This window comes from Anthonomus grandis, chromosome 16 (assembly GCF_022605725.1).
Source record: "Anthonomus grandis grandis chromosome 16, icAntGran1.3, whole genome shotgun sequence".
Taxonomy (NCBI): domain Eukaryota; kingdom Metazoa; phylum Arthropoda; class Insecta; order Coleoptera; family Curculionidae; genus Anthonomus; species Anthonomus grandis.
In genome coordinates, this window is record NC_065561.1 from 18,740,464 (window position 1) to 18,761,550 (window position 21,087).

The window sequence follows — 21,087 nt, forward strand, 5'->3', positions numbered from 1 at the left end:
TTACATTTTTGGTTGTTTATTAAATCTCAATTTTGATTTTTGAAGATCTAAGGGGTTTAATATTTTTTTTTTTTGCTCGATTACCAAAACAAATAAATATAATCATAAAAAATTATGATAAATTATTTATAAAATTTAAATATTATAAAATAATTCAAAATAAAAAAAAATCCTGTGAGTCTTCTATTTAGGAACATTTTAGTTTAATTTTTTGAAATTTATCCTAAGAAAAATTGAAATTTAAGAAATCTAAATATTTCCGTTTTTTAATTCAAGAGGTCTTTGTTTAATTGCATTTTAATGCATAATTTGTGTTTCTATTAAATAAAATTTGAGAAAAAAAATTATTTTAAATATTAATTTATATCAAAAAGGATGAATCAATAAAACGAATGTAAAAACCATCATTAATAACAATAAAAAATGTCCTTCATTTTCTTTTACATTTTAAAAGTTTTCTTGGCACCCACATTGACCAATTAATTATAAGGGTAGTGAATATTCTAGTGAATATCATGCCATAAGAATATTCCTAACTGTTTTCGAGATTTTCAGTTTTAAAGTGGGAGACCTTGACACCATTGGTTAAAATAATCGTTATTTTAATTATTTTTATTCGCATTAGTTTGGATCCTTAATAATATTTGTAGAGAATATTCCTCTGAATAGTTAACATAGAATATACCACATATTTTTGAAAATTTTAGGCTTTGAATTCGAAATTTTTTTTCTTGCATCTGCAATAAAAAACTATCAGGTCAATTTAAATCCATATGCTGCCTAAAAAAAGTTTTAGGATAAAACCTTTCTCATAAATCTATAAAAATGCATAGCCCAACCAAATTAATATAACCGCAACTGAAAAATTCGTACTTTCAAAACTTTCACTTGGCTATTATTTATACGCGTTTCATTCGGGTCTAAATGTCCGATAGCGAAGTGTAAATGGCACCTTTTTATTTACCTAAGAGCTCTCGTGATTTCACTTTTAATGCAAATGCATTTAAGATGGTTGAGTTACGTCGGAAAGAAGCATGTTCGTTTATAAATTAGTAGGTCAAACTATACGTATTTATTAAAGTTGATCAATAGTAGAAAATTCATTAGGCTGATGCAAACGCAGGGATTTTATTAAGAAAGCATTAGTCGACCAACAGAGTCTCCAACCTGACAGCAGCGACCTATCGTCAACATAACATCGCCGACCCCGATTAAAACATGTCAATTATTCAACAAGAACACACATTTATCTCGCACGATCCCATTTTAAATTTCGTTTTCTATTTAAACAAACTTGTACATTTCACAATCCTCATCTGCTGTCGCAAGCCCACCTAATCTACTAATTACTGCTCGCTTTCATCGGTTTGTGCAGCGTTGCACTTGACCTACTGTCCCAGTTTTGTCCAAGTCATGTGCATCAGACTTATTTTTACGCTTTTGCCTTACGAGATATACATCGGCAACAATGTCGTGTTATTTTCGGGTCAGCCCGTTGCATATTAAGTACGTGGTATGCACGCTACTCAGTGAATAAAAAAATTATCATTAAAAGTATCGTAATTATTATTTATCGAGCATATAAAAATGAGGTGCAGAGCGAGAAACCGTCCTATTTACTGTTTAAGAAATATTAAAAAAAAAGGGAAGAATCAGTGGTAGTTAACTCACAAGCCTATACAGGTCTGGTCCACTCAGCTTTTGCGTTCGCTATCAATTAATGCATTCATTGGCACAAACAAAACTCAACTGCAATCAATCAATCAATCAATGCTTTATTGTCAAGATATGGAACTTTTGACCAACTCTGAATGTGGGGTTGCTAGGTATAGATCATGTTCTGTGTTTCTAAGTGGATAACTATGGGGAGGCCTATCAGATGCTGAACCGTGTTTGCGTATTAGACAAATATGAATAAAGATGAAAGAGTTAATATTTTAAATTTTTTGAAGAAATGCTGGCAATGACTTTTGTATTTAAGTCTCAGTATATAACGTAAAGCCCTCCTTTGTAGTCTAAAAATTCGGTCAAATTGAGTTGCAGTACATGTACCCCAGAATGGAAGGGCGTATCGAAGGTGTGAAGATAATGTTCAATGACTAATTAACAACCTTTTAATTATCATTTTTTTTCAGGTGCAACCTTCAAAGCTCACAAACTGATCCTGGCAGCATGCAGCAAACATCTGGCGGACCTCTTCGAGACCGCTCCCTATCACCAGAACCTCCTGGTTATTTTAGACGGCACCTCCGCTTCGAATATGGCCGCCCTACTTGAATTTATGTACAAAGGAGAGGTTCACGTCTCGCAGGATGCTTTATCCAGTTTTCTAAAAGCAGCCGAATGTTTGCAAGTGAAAGGTTTGAGTATTGAGCATGAAAAATTAGCGGTCGCTCAAAGTCAGACCCAGCGGCAACAGGAAATGGAGGCGGCAGCACTACCTCTCGACTCGCCGACGAGGAAAAGGTTTAAGGTGAGCAAAGTGTGAAGTGCAGAAGTATTAATTGACTAAATATGTCGTTTTTTTATTGACAGATATTAAAAGAGGATACTGAAAATAATCAGCCGAACCATCAGCAATCCAGCCCGTCACCGAGTTATTCACCTAAAATGTCACCGTATATGCCGCACCCTTATAGACCGTATGAACGCTTACCGACCACCAATTCTCAGTACGAACTTAAACATCCTAGGTAAGATTTTTGGCTATTCAATATCTCTCCAAAATAATCATCCACCTCAAAAAACTTGCTTTTCTTTGCACATTATACGAAAGCTATCCATATAACTGATCAACAGGCTTCAAACTGGTCTTGTTCAGTTCCGATATGCCATTCTGCTATAGGATTAAGCACTGCCTCAAGGAATTTAAACTAGGATAGCGGATCAATGAAGCCTGATCACATCTCTTAAACCAAAAACCATAATTCTGCTGCCCCAAGTGTACAAATGCCAGTAACCTAAGTTATAGAATCATCAGCAAAAAGGGTCTTTCTAATATAAGGTTCCCTGAAGGACACATTACTAATGTAACCCATTGGGCTGACGCAGTCGAATTCCTTGCTGAGATCACAAAATGTGACTCCAAAATGTATCAATGATAAACATCATTAATGTACAAGGTGTTTCACTAAGCGTGCTATATCTCGGAAACTGTCAATCTTGATTTTTTTTTTGATATTATAAAAGCGAGAGCGCAATTAAATGGTTATTAATTCAGTTCTAACTGTCTCCGGAAAATTTAGCTTTAGGTACCTTTTTTTTAACATAATTAAAAACTTTGAATAATTTTCCATTATTTTGATCAAGGACTCATTCAATTGGCGTACCGACCTTCAAAAATGACGGGAAAGTAATGAAAGTGTAATTGTTTTAGTGGCTATAACTTTTAAAAGACTTATCCGATTTTGTTTAATTTGAGCTTATTTAAAAGTAAAATGTAAGTACTCTTAAATACCGTATCCAGTACTACGTGAAAATATTTAGTCAAATTGTAGGGGTCCTCATTTGAATTAAAAACCGTTACTTTGATATTTTTCCAAAAAATTCAAATGGCATGGAATTAATAATTATTAGGTTGGATTGTGTTGGGTTTCTTTTGTTTATTTGGCACCTCTCTTCACAGTTCTTTTATTCTAGGCCCTGTTTTGTACACAATATCCTTAATTCGTTCTCATAATTATTACTCTAACGTAGTTAGATCGGGAGATCTAGGTGGCCATAGAAACAAACTACCTGGTCCAATCCAGCTATATGGGTAACTGTTACTTAGAAAATGACGTATAATCTTTGAGAATAATGTGCCACAGTATTGGCAAGGTATTTTGTAAAAAGATATAAGTGGGTCAAGAATTAGTTCCTTAATTCCAGGCAGTTGAACCGTGAATTCGTTTTCTATTTCCAGGCAGTTGAGTCGTGGAATCCTATCAGAATTTCTGTTTATTAAGTTGCTTTATTATTCGAGGCAGTTAGGCCAAAAGAGACATAGTTTGGTAACTAAAAAAGGGACGATTGTTGCAGTGGTACCAAACGATTCAGGAGGTCCCAAATATTCCAAAAACCTTGAAAAAATTGTTTAAAAGTTGTTAGTTATTCCAGAAAAAATATTCAAAATTGACCACTTTCGGCCTATAAAAATATGAAAGACCGAAACTTTAACGAGTCGTAGCTTAGAAACTATAAGAGGTGCGACTGTTCCAGTGGTACCAAAATAATTTAAAGGCTCCAAATATATTGAATACACTGAAGAAATCGTTTAAAAAGGATCAATTTTTTCAGTAAAAAATGTCAAAATTGACCACTTTTGGTCTATAAAACTATGAAAGACCGAAACTTTGAAGAGTCATAACTTGAAAACTAATAGAGGTACGACTGTTGCAGTAGTATTAAATTCTTCAGATGGTTCCAAACATTTCAAAAACGTTAAGGAAATCGTTTGAAAGTCATTAGTTTTTCTAGAAAAAAAATTAAATTTGACCACTTTTGGTCTATAAAAGAACGAAACCTTGAAAGGTCATAGCTTGGAAAGTATAATGTTTCATGTAGCTTGGAGAACAGTTGCGCAACATGCATTTATTATTTTCTGGTTGAATGGTAATGAGATCTTTAAGGGATCTACATTATTTTTTAGTAATGTGTTCCAAGAATCATTAAAAGATTAATTTCTTACTCTGGTATCATCAGATGCATCAGTCTCATTTTAAAAAAAATTATTGAAGTGAGGTTATCTGATTCAGCATCATTACTTTCGTTTAGAATTTCCAATATTTTTGAAATAAACAACATTACTTCATCAAATATAATAACAGTGATTAACAGCGGTTAGGTGCGGCTTTTACTGAGTGTGCTAAAACCTTTGATAAAATAAATCACCAGCCGTTGATAGAAAGATTTAATTTATTTGTATTTTCTAAGCAAACAAAATTATTAGTCGAATTTCATTTAGGTACTTATACAATCTTGTTGCAGCATCTGATGCTCTATAGTAAGGTACTGTAATGGTTTAAGTATTGACAAATTAGAAGATCTTCTGATTTACTATGCAACTAATCAAAAGTCTTAGATAGATCATAATAAATACAGCTAACGAGCCATCCCTGATTTAAATTAGTGTTATGTTAATTAATTTATTCATGATTCTCTTGGATTTTTCCAGATCGCCTAACGACTTAGTCCAAGAAAACCGCGCTTCTGTGCTACGAGATGGCAGCAAACAAACGGCCTCGCCCACCCCACACTCGATGAACTATCACAGACCTTCTTCAAGCACCTCATGTTCCGCCCCACCTCACCACAGCGACGTAGACGTTCTACCTGAGGCTGAAAATAATATGTATGACGGCACAGATCGAGCCACTGCCCTGATTTGCCCAGAAACCACTAAGCCAGACCGATGCCAAGATCCTGGATGCCCTGAAGGTAAATTCGAAGAACCACATTTGAACTCAGATGTGAAAATCGATTCTGTGAGAAAGTGGCTACGAACAAACTGCATGAATGTTTCTTTTAATTGAACTGTTTAATTATCCAAAGTTAGTCAGGAATAAAATAGAAAACACGGTCTATGCAAACGTAGGTGGAATAATGGATTCTCGTACTAACCATAAAATCACGTGCTAAAATATAGGATGCTTTGGTACCTAATTGTAATGTAGACGCGACGGACGTATTGGGTCGGAATTTTCACATCTGGGTTATGAGTAATTTGTGGTAACGCTGTAAATCTTGCAAAATTGTTTACCTCTAATTAAAATGTTTGCATTGTTTATAGATTTACGAATGAAAATGGAGCCAGCAGTACAGCAGGATGAGCCTCCATCAAGTACCGGAGGAGGTACAACAGGAGGACACGCTCCGGGTTTATCCCCATTGAACCACGTGGGATCGTCACCTCCCAACGGGAATATAGGAACAACGAAAACGTTTGAATATGACAGAGACAAGACGGATTTGATACCTACTACTTTATGGAACTCTACGACTGGGAAGCTCAGCCATCACAAGCAGACCACCGTGAATACGCCAGACGGTAGGGATCTTATGCATATCTAATTAATTTTTCATCACGCTTTGATTATTTGTTCTATTTGTCCAAAAATTAAGAACATGTATTTCAAATATTTGAAGAGGAAACATTCTTCAACAGGTGTCTTGGGGATTAAGGATTAAGGGAAGAAAAGACCTTTAGCTTGTACAATTACAGCACAAGTTAATATTTCAGTTACCCAAATGCATAAATGAACAAGGGCAGTGCTTAATTATTCCCGGTTATTTGATGATATGTATTTATCGCCTACTGATGAATCAGTTGATTCGAAACTACTCCTTACTACTGTTTGTTATCTCTCATCTGACCCATCTCCCTGTCAACATTTCGTTACTAAATACATCTCAGTATAGTTCAACATTACCATTCGCATCTGTCAGTTTTCTAAATTTTGTTAAAAATGGCTTACTTTTAATTAAAATTGAGCTGCCATATCCTATACAAATCTTATAGGATCCAAATCTATCACCTAAATGTCTGACCACTCTTCACAAAATTTCTTCATTTACTGTCAAATTTGGCACAGGCTTCACCACTTTGTCAAAATTAAGTTTTTCTTTTATTTTATGTTCATCAAGATACTCATTATAATTTTTAATGTCAAAATTGGGTTTAATATTGTTAAATTTAGGCGGTAAATCCCTCAATGTCCTACTCATTAAGATATGTGCTGGCGATACCCGATTATCTATTAGAGCGTTAAAAAATGTCGACAACTTGACCACTTTCGACCTTTAAAACTATAAAAGATCGAAGTTTTGAAGGTTCCAAATATTTCAAAAAGGCCAAAAAAACCTTTTGAAAATTATTAGTTTTTACAGGGAAAAACTTTCAAATTTGACCACTTTTGGCCTTTAAAGCTACAAAAGACCAATTTTGAAGAGCAATAGTTTGGAAATTATAGGAAATACGACTGTTCCAGTGGTACCAAAGGATTAAGATTCCAAAAATTCCCTATGACGATGAAAAAATTGTTAGTTTTTCTAGGAAAAAAATTCAAAGTTGACCATTTTTGGCCTATAAAACTATAAAGGACTAAAACTTTGAAGGCCTATAGCTTGGATAGTATAAGAGGTACGACTGTTCCAGTAATACCAAACCATTAAGAAAGTTCCAAATATTTCAAAAACGTTGGAAAAATTGTTTGGGTATTATTAGGTTTTTTAGAGAAAAAAAATCAAAGTTGACCACTTTCGGCCTAAATAACTATAAAATATCGAAAGTTTGAACAGTCATAGCTTCGAAACTGTTAAAGGTACGACTGTTCCAGTGGTACTAAATAATTCAGAAGGATCCGAATATTTTAAAAATGTCAAAGAAAACTTTTGAACAGTATTAGTTTTTCCAGGAAAAAATTTGAAAATTGACCACTTTCGGCTTATAAAACTTTAAAAGACTGAAACTTTGAAAGACTATAGCTTGGAAACTATAATAGATACTACTGTTCCAGTGGTACCAAACCATTCAGAAGATTCCAGATATTTAAAAAATGGTAAAAAAGTTGTTTGAGAATAATTAGTTTTTCCAGGAAAGTATTTCAAAGTTGACCACTTTCGGCCTATAAAACTATAAAAGACTGAAACTTTCAAGGACTATAGATTAAAAACTATAAATTGTACGTTTATTCTGACTATAAAAAACAATCCAGAAAATCTCAGATAATTTAAAAACGTTGGAAAATTTTTCACACTTCCAGAAAAAATTGACCACTTTTGGCATATAAAAGACTGAAACTTTTAAGGGCCATAGCTTGGAACCTATAAGACGTACAACTGTTCCAGTGGTAACAAATGATTCAAAATGTTTCAAACATTTTAAAAAAGTTTAGTATTTTCAGCAAAAAATTTCACCACCTATCATCCACCTTTCTTCAGAGACTCTCTCACTACGTCACAAATAACTAGTGCTTTCAAATTTCTCAATTAAACAGTCTAGCTTATCTTTTTCAGCCTCAGTAAATGTAAATGCATTAAACACTCGTAATTTTTCTACGCCAATCAACTTTAAAACAGTACTTATTACAGTTAAACTAAATACAAATTGGTTTTGTGCACTTAGGAGGTATCCATAAATTTGACCCCGTGACATAACTTACGCCATTTTTTTTAACTAATAGAACTCCTATTGTATTTTTAGGAAAAAAACTGAAATGCCCCTTTTGCGAACGACTCTACGGCTACGAAACCAACTTAAGGGCGCACATTAGACAGCGACACCAAGGGATCAGAGTACCGTGTCCATTCTGTTCTCGTACATTTACCAGGAACAATACGGTACGTAGACACATAGCGCGGGAACATAAGACCGAAATGAGCCTTAAGGCATTTCACAACCAACAGCAACCTTGAACGCCTGAGGATGCATTCCTATGCGTCCGAAACCCTTATATTAAATTCGTAATGTAAATATTAAAAAAAAAAAAAGGATTGGGCGTTCAGTCACCTTGTATTTGTTATGAAGTGTCATTTATTAATAACAAATTTATTATTATTATTAATTGCTACGGGTATTTTTAAATCAGGGAGTTGCTTCAAAGCAACCTACTAGTTGTTTTGTTTTATTTTTTTTTCTACGTTTTATTTAGTTGTTACCGTTAAAAACTATTTTGTTGTACTTATATGGTAAATATTTTAATTTAGATAGAGGTTATTGTATAGTCTTCGTCTCAGGGATAATATAAATGTTGATTGTTAAGGGTTCTAACTTGGACTCTAACCCGTTAGATTTGAAGTGCAAGTCCATATTATATAAGGTTATGTATGGTTGTTTTAGAAATAACCTTAATTTTGATATACACAAGCGTCATGAAATAAATATTCTTTAATATTGTCACTGTTTGTTGGTATAAGGTGTGTCCTAAAGGTATTTGTATATTGTCCATTGTTTTTTTCTGAATCTAAATAAAATTCGTATTATGTGCAATACGTACATTAACTTGACCCAAACTTTACTTTTTAAAACTAAGTAAAAAGCAGTACAAAATACTAGTGGATTTTGCACTATTTAAATATTTGTACTGAAAATGCACTGTGTATATCGAGATTACTTTCAATTGTGAAATACTTACTAAAAAATTGCCAATAATTTTGATTTTTTTTAACTAAACATTCTTTAGAATATTCTGCTTAATAAATAAAAAAATATTCTCATTAGTTAACAAGACTTCAAATGAGGCAACATTCTTGATACGACTGCTCAAAATTACCACTACTTCATAATTCTCAAATTCCATTATATTTCTTATGTACCTTTAATTCAATAATTTATGTTGCAACTAAGGAACTACATTTTCAATTATATCTTCAATTTGAAAACAACAAAAGCAAAGACAGATACCGTTGGGACACACCTCGTATATTGTAAAATTAAGGCCAACTTTAAAAGTTTATTGAGTAAGAAACTTTGCATACAAGCTTGCAAAAACTACGTGTCTTGTAAAAATCATCAATATATCCATCTCAACCAGCATAAGATATTGCCATAATATGTTCAGACGGACAGATTTGTACATATACCGATCTACATTTAAGAATTTGAATATTACTAGTCAGTTCCGCTACATTTTACAATTTCCTTACAGTATTTATATCTACCAATGTAAATAGTAATTTATGCAAACTAAATAGTCTGTTAATAATGTTAACGTTGTCTCAACAGTTTTTGAGATGTTCCCTCCTGACCTCTGGGATATATAGCAACTTGTCTACCTCATTTTTACATGACAAACTCTTATAGGCTTTATAATAAGTATATTTTTTATTTAATACGTTATATATTTAATAATTTTAGCTTTATACACAGTGATTCCTATATAACTAAATAATGCAATAATATTTTTATTGTAACCCGGTTAGCATGCCTAATTAAGAGAATTAAATAAAGTTTCTTGATTAGGCGTGTTAACTGGCTTATGATCACAACAATACGACCTACTACCTCAAACCATAGATTTACAATAGTATTTTTTAAATGGAGATTGAAAATATATATTTAATTGATTTTTCGGCCAAATTTAAAATAATAAATATAGGGCGAAGAAATTAAATTCATAAGATCCAAGCTGACCTCCATAAATCAAAGGTGTATAGCGTAACCTCTCTTTTCTTATTTTATTTAGCAGTTAATATGATCCTGATAGCTCAAGTTCAAATTCGAGCAATTGAAGAAAACGGAACCAGTGTGTGTTGAACTGTACTCTAACATTGGTAGACATATCAACTCCTACCATACTTTAATTATAGAATGCTGAAGTAAAACCTGCATGTACCAAGCATAAATCAAGTTTAAGTAAAGAAATTCTTGAATTAGCTAAGTTTTGATTACGGTAGAGTATCAGCAAACCGTAAACATACATCATGATTGCAGGCCTTTATAGCCTGCTATTAAGATGTTCCTGATTCTAGTTGACTGTTTCAAGAATCTGTACCAATAAGTTTTCATGGATGCAGTAATTTAGACTAATAAAGAGCATTAATCTCTGAATCAGAACATTGAAGAGAGCACCTAGAATTATTATCAGAGAATTGAATATTTTGAATTAAATATATAAACTTTCTCATTAGCAGTTTCCCATAACATTGCCATTGTGACTTATCCCTAGTTTTATCCCTAATGTTGTTTATTCTTAGACAGTTAATTTTTTTTTCTAAAAGCTTCATTAAATTACGAAATCTGCTGGGAAAGAAGAATTGAATTAAACAAAAACCGAATGCAATATCATCTCGTCCAGGTGTTATGGAAATAACATTTACTACCTAGAAGTACTCTAGTTTTATTTCAAGAATATGAAATGCCTGGAAGAAAGAAGCGAATGCCTGGAAACTGCCCTTATTTCAAATGAAATGCCTAGGAGAAACCAGGACAAACGGTGCTATTCTGGATGAAACTTTGACATAGCAGTGGCATGTAGAGCCAAACTGTCCATGCCTGGATTTGCCTTATCGGTAATTTGTCGGTTTCCTTATCTAGATGTACTTTATGCTGATGATACTAACTTAATTTCAGATATTTTTTCTTAAATAACTGCCTGAGCACTTACCCTAGTTATCTCCCAAGCAACACATCATATATTATTATAGTTAAATACATATTTATTGAACGGTTTTTTGGTATATAGTTTGAATATATTTACCAACCATATATGGTCAAGGCATGTTTATCAAACTGTAGAATATAAGTATATCATATACGATTCTGTTTTCAAGAAGGAGTAAAAATTTGACAATTAAAAAAATCAACACGGTATTTACATAAGGTAAAAGTACTAGTCTTTGACCGCTTTTCACTTTAATTCAAAATATTAAGGATTTTTTTTATTATTGTCTTTATATGACTGCCTTATAACGCCGTCTATACATTCTCTCTGTCAACTCAATAAAATTAAGAATGGTTGCTTTGCTACAGACACCGTAATAAATAGTTTTTTGACAGTGCGCAACCTGTCAATGCAGTTCAGATCTGTTTTGCTAGTGAAACGTTAAGGAACCTTTATACAAACATGTAAGTGTTTTGCCTGTTTTAATGTACTGTAGCAGGATATTTATTGCTTAGGGTTTTTTTAAATACTTAATATTAAATAAAAATTACCTCTTTGTAACGAAAAATTATATATTTTTTCATTTATTAAGTAGGACAAACATTAACACAATATATTTAATGTGTACTTTAATGATTGACCATTAGGACAAATACTAACGCTTTGTTAATCTTTACGATTTTTTGATATTCTTTTAATATGCACTATAGAAGTTAAATTTTAAAATTCCATTATGTAAAGAACGTAGTAGCTTACTAACCAGCTAGTATTTGACCTACCTTTTCTTTTAAAAATATAAAAAAAACATAAATAAAAAATGCAGTCAAACATTGAAACAAAATAGGTCAACTTTTGACGCAATTTGGTCAATCAAGCAAAAAATGATTAGAATAACTAAAATTTATTTTATTCATCGAGATCCATTTGAAGATGAAGAAAATATTCCTGAAAAAATTCAAAAGTTCCAAGCTTCTCCTAAAAACAATAGATTCTCTGGAGAAGCTGTAATACCAAGAAAGCGACAAAGAACTGATTTAGACGCAATAACAACTATTGAAGATGAAGTAAATAATATTAGTAGAAAAAATACTGCCGGGACTTTTATAAAAATATTTATAAAACTCCCGAGTTGTCTTATGAGCAAGTCAACAGTGACTTTCCTACTCCTTTTAAGAGATATTTATTTTGGCCAGACAAAGATAACGTCATCTGGTATTCTGAAGAAGACGTGTTAGAGACAATTAATGAGCCACAACCTATTAATAAAAGAGGGGCTTACAGCGTGCCAGAAGTTGCAAAATATTTAAGTGTTTTGGAATGATTTATATTTTTTTTTCAATACAGTTTAATTTTGATTTTTTTTAAAGAATTTGAATTTTTATTTTTGGTTATAATTTTTTTTTTTGATAAATAAAACTGTTTTTTTTATCAAAAAGCGTATTATTTCCTGTGTTGATCAAGAACTAGTGCATTAACCGGTCAAACACTAGCGCTGGTCGTTTTTATATAGGTCAATAACTAACCCATTGGACTTTTTATTAAATAATTTTTTTTTAATATTTGACATATATTACGGTTGTCTTAAAAGTAATTTTCGTAAAAATAACTAATAAAGCTACATGGTGATAAAATTGCTAACCATTTTAATAAATCTTTCTAATTTTGGTATTACTTTAAATTTCGAGAAGTATCTTAATGGGTCAAAGACTAGTGCGTTTACTTTATCTAGTTTTTAAACTCGATTACTACACCTGAAATATTTGATGAAATTCTTTTGGAAAATCAGTGTTTTTCGTCTATATTATCCAATTTAATAGCGCTGGTTATACTCAATATTTATAAATAAAGTTATATCAAATTTAATTGAACGGTGTTTTTAAATTAAATATTGCATATATATTTTCTGCAAAAACAGTGTTTCTCATCAACAGAACCTATAACCCCCCACCCACCCCAGATATTTGCATATTAACAAAATCTTTTGAAAAATCACTGTTTTTCGTCCATAACATCCAATCTAATAACGCTGTTTTTATACTCGATATTTATAACTAAAATTAAATAAAATTTAAATAAACGGTGCTATTAAATTAAATATTGGATATACATTTTCTGCAAAAACATTGTTTTTTATTAACACAAACCCTTCACCCCCCACCCACCCCAAACATTTGCACAGTAAGAAATTCTTTTGAAAAATCACTGTTTTTGTATAAAAAAAATTAATATACATATGTATAATTATATCAAATTTAAATAAACAAACTGTGTTATTAGGATAATAACAACGAAACCAGCTGTCATTCATGCGTATTATTTTGGAAAACAATGATTTTTAACGCAATTTATTACTGGTAAGTTGTGAAGGGTGGGTGGGGGGGGTTAGGGTAGAGTTAATAAAAAACGTTTTTTTTTGCAGAAAATATTTGCCTGATAAAAAATCTATAATTTTTATATCTATACTTTTCTCACATAACCTTAAGGTTTTCGAGTAAAACGTGAAAACACAATATAATATTAAATTCCTCAATCACGCGGACATTTTATCCAATATTTGTAAGTTCAGCCAAAAATCTGCACCTGGGGTAAACTATAAATAAACGTTTATTTATCTATCGCGTGTTGCTTGAGCTGTTATACTGGTAATGCTTATTCTATGTCTGTTTTATTGGAATAACTTTACATTTTTGAATGTACACAAGGTCGTCCTAGACGAAGAAGGAAAATTGCAGATTCTTTCAGTGGAAAAAAAAACGGGAACAGACAAGTTTTGCTTCACTTCCAAGCAGCTGGAACTCATGCACTTCAACTGCATTGGAAATAAACAAGATTCTCTAAGATAAAGACGGAAAAATTACAAATTCTTTCATTGGAAAAAGGAGAACAGCTAAGTCTTGCTCTATTTCCAGGTAGCTGTAAGTCATCCATTTGAACTATACTGGATCTAAATAAACAAGATCACCCTTAAACGAAGATGGAAAATTGCAAATTCTTTCACAAGAAGAGGGGGAACCGGAAATTCTTCCTCTACTTCCAGACAGCTGGAACTGCATTAGAAATAAACAAGATTTTTTTAGACGAAGATGAAAAATGCAGATTCTTTCAGTGGAAGAAGAACGGGAGAGTTTATGCTCTATTTTCGGGCACATGGAGCCATACACTTCTCTGAAGATACACAAGGTTCTTCTAGACAATAAAGTGTTGCAAATTTTTTCAGTGCAAAAAATCTAGCTCCATAATCTAGATGATACCACCCTGATTATAGATAAACCATGCCAAATATCTACCTTAGGATACACCATAGGAATTTGTTGGTGAGTTCCTAAGTGTTTATGCACCTGTTGTTTGTGAGGAAAAAGGTTTCCAGGCTTGTAACACATTTTGGCACTCATCAACTATGAGGTACCATCATATCGCACACTCATGAAATTCTTCTAATGTCTTTTTATAAATTGGATATTGATTGTAAGTGCTTTATACTATTTTGCCATAAATAAATGGACTTCAATTGAAGCGAGTTTGATAGAGGACAAGATACAAGAGAGGACAAGACATTTTCGTCGGAATCCTTTTGGTCAATGGTCTTCATTATTGCAGTTTAGTGGAAAAATTATCTACTGCATTACAAACATTCTCTGCTGAGTTCATCAGATAGTGAGAGGTTGATTGGATTTTTTATTGGAGGTTTAACCCACTGTAGCTCAACTAATATTGAGTAAAATTATTTTTATTTTAAATTTGGCTAAAAATCTCTCAGATCTGTTACAAATTAGTTCTAAATAAACAATAATAATTAAGTACTACTTTAGTTTTAAAATCGCGAAAAATCTACTTGCAAGCAAAGTACGATATTATATTTTATTATTCATAATGGCAAAATTCATTTTGCTATTGTAAATAACGAAATATACCTTAAACAATAAGTTATAATTATTTTATTGCCAGAGTTTTCCTCTACTCTTGTTAAATATGTTTAAGTAACGCAAAGTGCAAAGTACATGTTAACTGATCAATAAAAAAAAAACAATACGGGTACCTTTTAGAGTTACGTTTCTATTTTATAAGATAGGTTATAAGTTCGTTTTACATTCAGGGTTCAATTCTTAGCTTTACCACAATTTATATTATTTTATGTATTGTTAGGGTATAAATACATCAAACAATTTGTCTGTATAAAATCGACATTATTGAGGTGGAGGAAATGTTCGTTCCAGATATATGAACTAATAAAGTAAGGGGACAGGTTTACATTGAAAAATGGTAATGGAGTGTGAGAGGAATAAAATTGATACAAAGGAATATTAAACTGTAAAAAAAATATATTAAATGCAATACTAAAATAGATCTCAGGTAAAAAAAAAATAAATCAGGGAATATAGAAAATTTGTAATATATGACATGTAAAATTAGTGTTTATCTTTGAGCTGTTACATCAAAGTAGACAAAAATTTGTTTGTAGATTTTTTTAATTTAAATATTGCTGAATAACACCATTAGTATATTGAATATGTATTTAAGGGAAGAAGTGGCACATGCATATTGCCTGTGAAATTATAATAATCAAAAAGTCATCCTAGTAGAACCAAATAATTCATTTTTAATAAAATACAGGCAAAAATAAAAACTGTCAAAAAAGCCAAAAATCATTTGCCTATAACTTTTTTACGAGTCAGTTTAGGTAGGCATTGCTATATAAAAGAAGAAGTTCAGTCTTTTCTTTTTAAAATGACATCAGCAGGTTAACTGTATGTTAAAAATTGACCAAGATATGACGTTTCAAAGTTTCATTATCTACGAGTCTTAACTGTACTTCTTAACCAAAAGATATTGCGCAAGTCAACGTTTGCTCTGTCAACATCAGGGCTGATCTTCTTTTTCTACAGAAGGATGAAGAGTATCAGTTTAATTTTCTTAAATTAGTACTAATTTATACCCAAGTTTTTGATTGGAAGCTTCTTTAATAGTAGAACTCAAATTCATTATCTGAATTATTAAAGAGCACAACACCCACTAACCACCTTTTTGGATCTAAGAAATCCAATAAGTGTAGAATTTTGAATTTCCCACAAGTTTACCTTTTTGGGCTTCACATACCTTAACTGATTTGATTGTAAAGCGGGCCTACCATTAGATGGCACCACAATATAAAAGTTTCCAGTGAGTGGTTTTTGAGTAAAAATCGAAAAACTCAAAAAGGGATTAAGATTGAGTATAGCCTCAAAAATGCACTCTTCAATTCATCACTGTTAATTCGCCTTATTTTTTCATTATTTTTTGAATCCAGACAGTTGAAAGTTGAATTTGGTGTTCAACTGTCTAGGGATTCTTTCTGAATAAGGAAATTTGAAACAAACGATATTTTCTCTTCGTTTTGCGAATATCTTAAATAGGAATGTGTCTTTGCTTCAACTGTTAAGAAGAAAAATCATTATTTTTAATTCCAGGCAGTTGATGTTGAATATCATGATTTCTAAAGATTATAAGCTAAAAATGCTTTAACTGTTTTGTTAAATCAAGCAGTTTAGATTATTTAACTGCCAACAAAATAATTAAATTATTTTATTAATTCCAGGCAGTCGAGGGTCAAATTTGAGATTGAACTCTCTAGAGATTTATGTTGATGACAAAATTTGAAGCAAAAGATATTTCTTGTTTGTTTTCAGTTCCAAGCAGTTGATAAAGAAATGTCATTATTTTTAATGAAAATAAATTAACGATTGTTTAAACTGTTTTGTTAAATGGAACAGCTTAACTTATTCAACTGCCTGGAAGATTTTCATTATTTCGTCAATTTGATACAGTTGAGGGTCAAATTTTCAACTGTGAAGGAAAGTGTCTCTTCTTGAACTGCCTGGAAGAAAACAGTTGTTTTCTCAATTCAGGATAAGCTAAAGAATGCTTCAACTGTTTTGTCAAATGGGACAATTGGGATTATTCAAGTGGCTGAAATATATTCATTATTTTGTCAATTCCAGGCAGTTGAAGATTAAACTTCAGTGTTCAACTGTTTAGGAAAATGCCTATAATTGTGAGGAAGTGTCTCTTCTTTAAATGCCCGGACAAAAACAGTTGTTTTTTTAATTAACCATAAACTAATGAACTTCAACTGCCTGGAAGAAACCGCTATTTTTTTAATTCATCATAAGCTAAAGAATGCTTCAACTGTTTTATCAAATGGGACAATTGGGATTATTCAAGTGGCTGAAATATATTCATTATTTTGTCAATTCCAGGCAGTTGAAGATTAAACTTCAGTGTTCAACTGTGTAGGGAAGTGTCTCTGCTTTAAACGCTTGGACAAAAACAGTTGTTTTTTTAATTCATCATAAGCTAAAGAATGCTTCAACTGTTTTGTCAAATGGGACAGTTAAGATTATTCAACTGCCCAGAAGATTTTCATTATTTCGTCAATTTGATCCAGTTGAGGGTCAAATTTGGTATTCAACTGTTAAGGAAAGTGTATCTACTTTAACTGCCTGGAAGAAAACTGTTGTTTTCTCAATTTACGATAATCTAAAGAATGCTTCAACTGTTTTGTCGAATGGGACAATTAGGATTATTCAACTGCCTGGAAGATTTTCATTATTTTGTCAATTCCAGGCAGTTAAAGATTAAACTTTAGTGTTTAACTGTTTAGGGAAGTGTCTCTGCTTTAAATGCCTGGACAAAAACAGTTGTTTTTTTAATTTACCTTAAGCTAAAGAAGGCTTCAACTATTTTGTCAACTGGGACAATTAAGATTATTCAACTGCCTGGAAGATTTTCATTATTTCGTAAATTTGATGCAGTTTAGGGTCAAATTTGGTGTTCAACTGTTAAGAAAAGTGTCTTTACTTCAACTGCCTGAAAGAAAACAGTTATTTTCTAAATTTACGATAAGCTAAACAATGCTTCAACTGTTTTGTCAATTGGGACATTTAAGATTATTCAACTGTCCGAAAGATTTTCATTATTTCGTAAATTTGATGCAGTTTAGGGTCAAATAAGGTCTTGAACTGTTAAGGAAAGTGTCTCTTCTTCATCTGCCTGGAAGAAAACTGTTGTTTTCTTAATTCACGATAAGCTAAAGAATGTTTTAACTGTTTTGTCAAATGGGACAACTGGGATTATTCAAATGCCTGAAATATTTTCATTATTTTGTCAATTCCAGGCAGTTGAAGATTAAACTTCAGTGTTCAACTGTTTAGGGAAGTGTCTCTGCTTTAAACGCCTGGACAAAAACAGTTGTTTTTTTAATTCACCATGAGCCATTAATTCACAATGCTTCAACTGTTTTGTCAAATGGGACAAGTGGGATTATTTAAATGCCTGAAATATTTTCATTATTTTGTCAATTCCAGGCAGTTGAAGATTAAACTACTTCAGTGTTCAACTGTTAAGGAAAATGTCTCTTCTTTAAATGCCTGGACAAAAACAGTTGTTTTTTTTTAATTAACCTTAAGCTAAAGAATGCTTCAACTGTTTTGTCAATTGGGGCAGGTAAGATTATTGCTGCCTGCCTGGAAGATTTTCATTATTCTGTCAATTTGATCCAGTTGAAGATCAAATTTGGTATTTAGCTGTTAAGGAAAGTGTCTCTTCTTCAACTGCCTGGAGGAAAAAAGTTATTTTCTCAATTCACGATAAGCTAAAGAATGCTTCAACTGTTTTGTCAAATGGGACAAGTGGGATAAGGAAAGTGTCCCTTTTTCAACTGCCTCGAAGAAAAAAGTTATTTACTCAATTCACGATAAGCTAAACAATGCTTCAACTATTTTGGTATTTGATATTTTCATTATTTTGTCAGTTCCAGGCACTTGAAGATCAACCTTCAGTGCTCAACTGTTTAGGAACGTCTCTTCTTTAAATGCCTGGACAAAACAGTTGTTTTTTTAATTCACCATGATCCATTAATTCACAATCCTTCAACTGTTTGGTCAAATGGGACAAGTGGGATTATTCAAATGCCTGAAATCATTATTTTGTTAATTCCAGACTGTTAAGGGTCAAATATCGTGTCAACTGTTTAGGGATTTCTTTTAATCAGGAAATTAAAAAAAAGATCTTTTTTCTTTGTCCTCCGACTACCCCAAATAGTAGAGTGTCTCTTCTTCAGCTATCTGCAAGAAAAACAATTGTTTTTTTAATGATGATTGTCAAATATATCATGATTTTTAAGGAACATAATGCTTCAGCTGTATGTTCTTAAATTATTCAACTGACTGGAATAATTTTATTATTTTGTTGATTCCAGACTGTTGAGAATGAACTTTGACATGATTTTTATATATTCAATAGACTAAATAAATAAATTATTCAGCTGCAAACTTAAGTTTTTATCTTTGATCTATTGTAAATATTCGACCCAATTTTTTTTTGTTATCTTGTTAAATCGTGTATAAAATTTCGTTTTAATAATTGTTGTAACTTACACAGTACAAATAAACAAAATCTACCTCAAACTTATACATATAAATATTAATCGGTATATACTGCGGCTCAGTGTTTAATAATAATAATTAGTACAAAAGTTAATCAATTGTATAAATTATTGATAAGAGAAATGTTTATTATAAAAGACTTACCTAGATGTTAAAATTAAATATTTGAACATTTGTGCAAGCAAACGCTCAGGGAGTATCTTAAAGTACAAAAACAAAAATGATGTACCAAAATTCAAAGAAATATTTATAATATTATGCTGTATATCTAGCAATACCTATAGATAGTCGTTAGTAGGTAATAGGACATTTTTGTATAAAAAATTCCCGTTTACAATTTCGCCACCTCTTATTAAAACAATATTAATATAGTTAAAAAATTCTTCGCTGTAAATCTAGGTAAGTTCACGAGAATTAAGTAAAAAAATATACAGGGTGATTGACAAAAAAACCCTGTATATATTAACACATTAATAGGTAAAACGCTGCAAGAACATGTATAGGAAAGAATTATTACTGTAGAGTTTTTTAAGTGAAAAAGGGACACAAAGAAAAGTGTTGATAAAAAAAAGTGCGTGATAGTAGTTTTTTTATATATTATATACATTATAGTTTTGTAATTTGCGGAAAAGTACATGTTGTGCAGTGGCGTTGCCTGACATAAAAAAATTCTTTTTAAATTAGGAAAATATCTCTCGATAAGGATTTGGTGTTAAGTGTAACTTCACTTTTAAGTGTAAAAATCACAGTGCTGTGTATTCATAAATTAAACGTTACATTGTCACGTTACAAATGTAAACCTCTGCTTTATCTGAATTTCTTATGTTTTTTATGGTTGACATACAAAAAAGGTGTTACAGTACCGGAAATTTTGACGAAAACAATTATTAAGTTAGATGTTCGATGTAAAGTTAAAATATCACTCTCAAGGCGATTGGAGTATAAACAAAATTTTGATTGTATATAATTTAAATGCAAGGAATGTATGTTTCTGTTTTACTTATTGATTTTAATAAAGAATTTGTCGTTGGTCATGTGTTTTTTTTTAATATGGATTTCAATAAGGAATTTGATACCATTCCACTAAAAAAGGTAAGTCAACACAATTGAGAGAAAAACAGAAAATTACCATTTTTTTTTAAATTTTTACATGGAATTCGTTTGCGTCTATATGGTTTTTCCTAATTTTTTTAAACCTACAGGCCTGAAAAGTCCTTGATGGGAAGATAAGTTAAAAAGCGCTTTTTCATATTAAACCCCACGAAGTTTTCAAAACTTTGCTTGGTACCTTGCGGTACTAAAACGTCCCTGGAGCCTAAACGGTTTAACTTATAATATTACGGATTACCGATATATTTTCTACGTGAATGTAGCTCCCTGTTTTATATAAACGATTTTTTGGGAAAAGAACTACTTCACGAGATAAACGGGCCTAAGCAAAGTGTTTTTTTTTTTCAAAAAAAAACTGGAAATTTTCACAGAAATTAGATTTTTTTCATACCAAAATCGATTTGTTTACATCATTTCTTAGCGTTAAATAGCGGTATGATTCATGACAGTCGGTAATATACAAGGTTCAACACGTT

At 31.6% G+C, this 21,087-nt stretch overlaps 1 protein-coding gene across 5 annotated transcripts in view; it reads left to right on the top strand.

Moving 5' to 3' along the window:
- The window catches only part of LOC126745560 (zinc finger protein chinmo), a 57,116-nt gene extending 36,586 nt beyond the window's left edge, over positions 1-20,530 (top strand). For 4 of the 5 annotated variants that reach the window (XM_050453444.1, XM_050453445.1, XM_050453443.1 and 1 more), the window contains exons 3-7: positions 2,136-2,473; positions 2,536-2,693; positions 5,156-5,418; positions 5,771-6,028; positions 8,183-20,530. In XM_050453444.1, coding sequence (XP_050309401.1) covers positions 2,136-2,473; positions 2,536-2,693; positions 5,156-5,418; positions 5,771-6,028; positions 8,183-8,394 — 1,229 coding nt within the window. In that variant the 3' untranslated portion in view covers positions 8,395-20,530. Of the gene's footprint in view, positions 1-372; positions 2,078-2,135; positions 2,474-2,535; positions 2,694-5,155; positions 5,419-5,770; positions 6,029-8,182 lie in introns of those variants that run through there. The other variant, XM_050453446.1, reaches the window with a different exon arrangement.
- Positions 20,531-21,087: the final 557 nt, after the last annotated feature.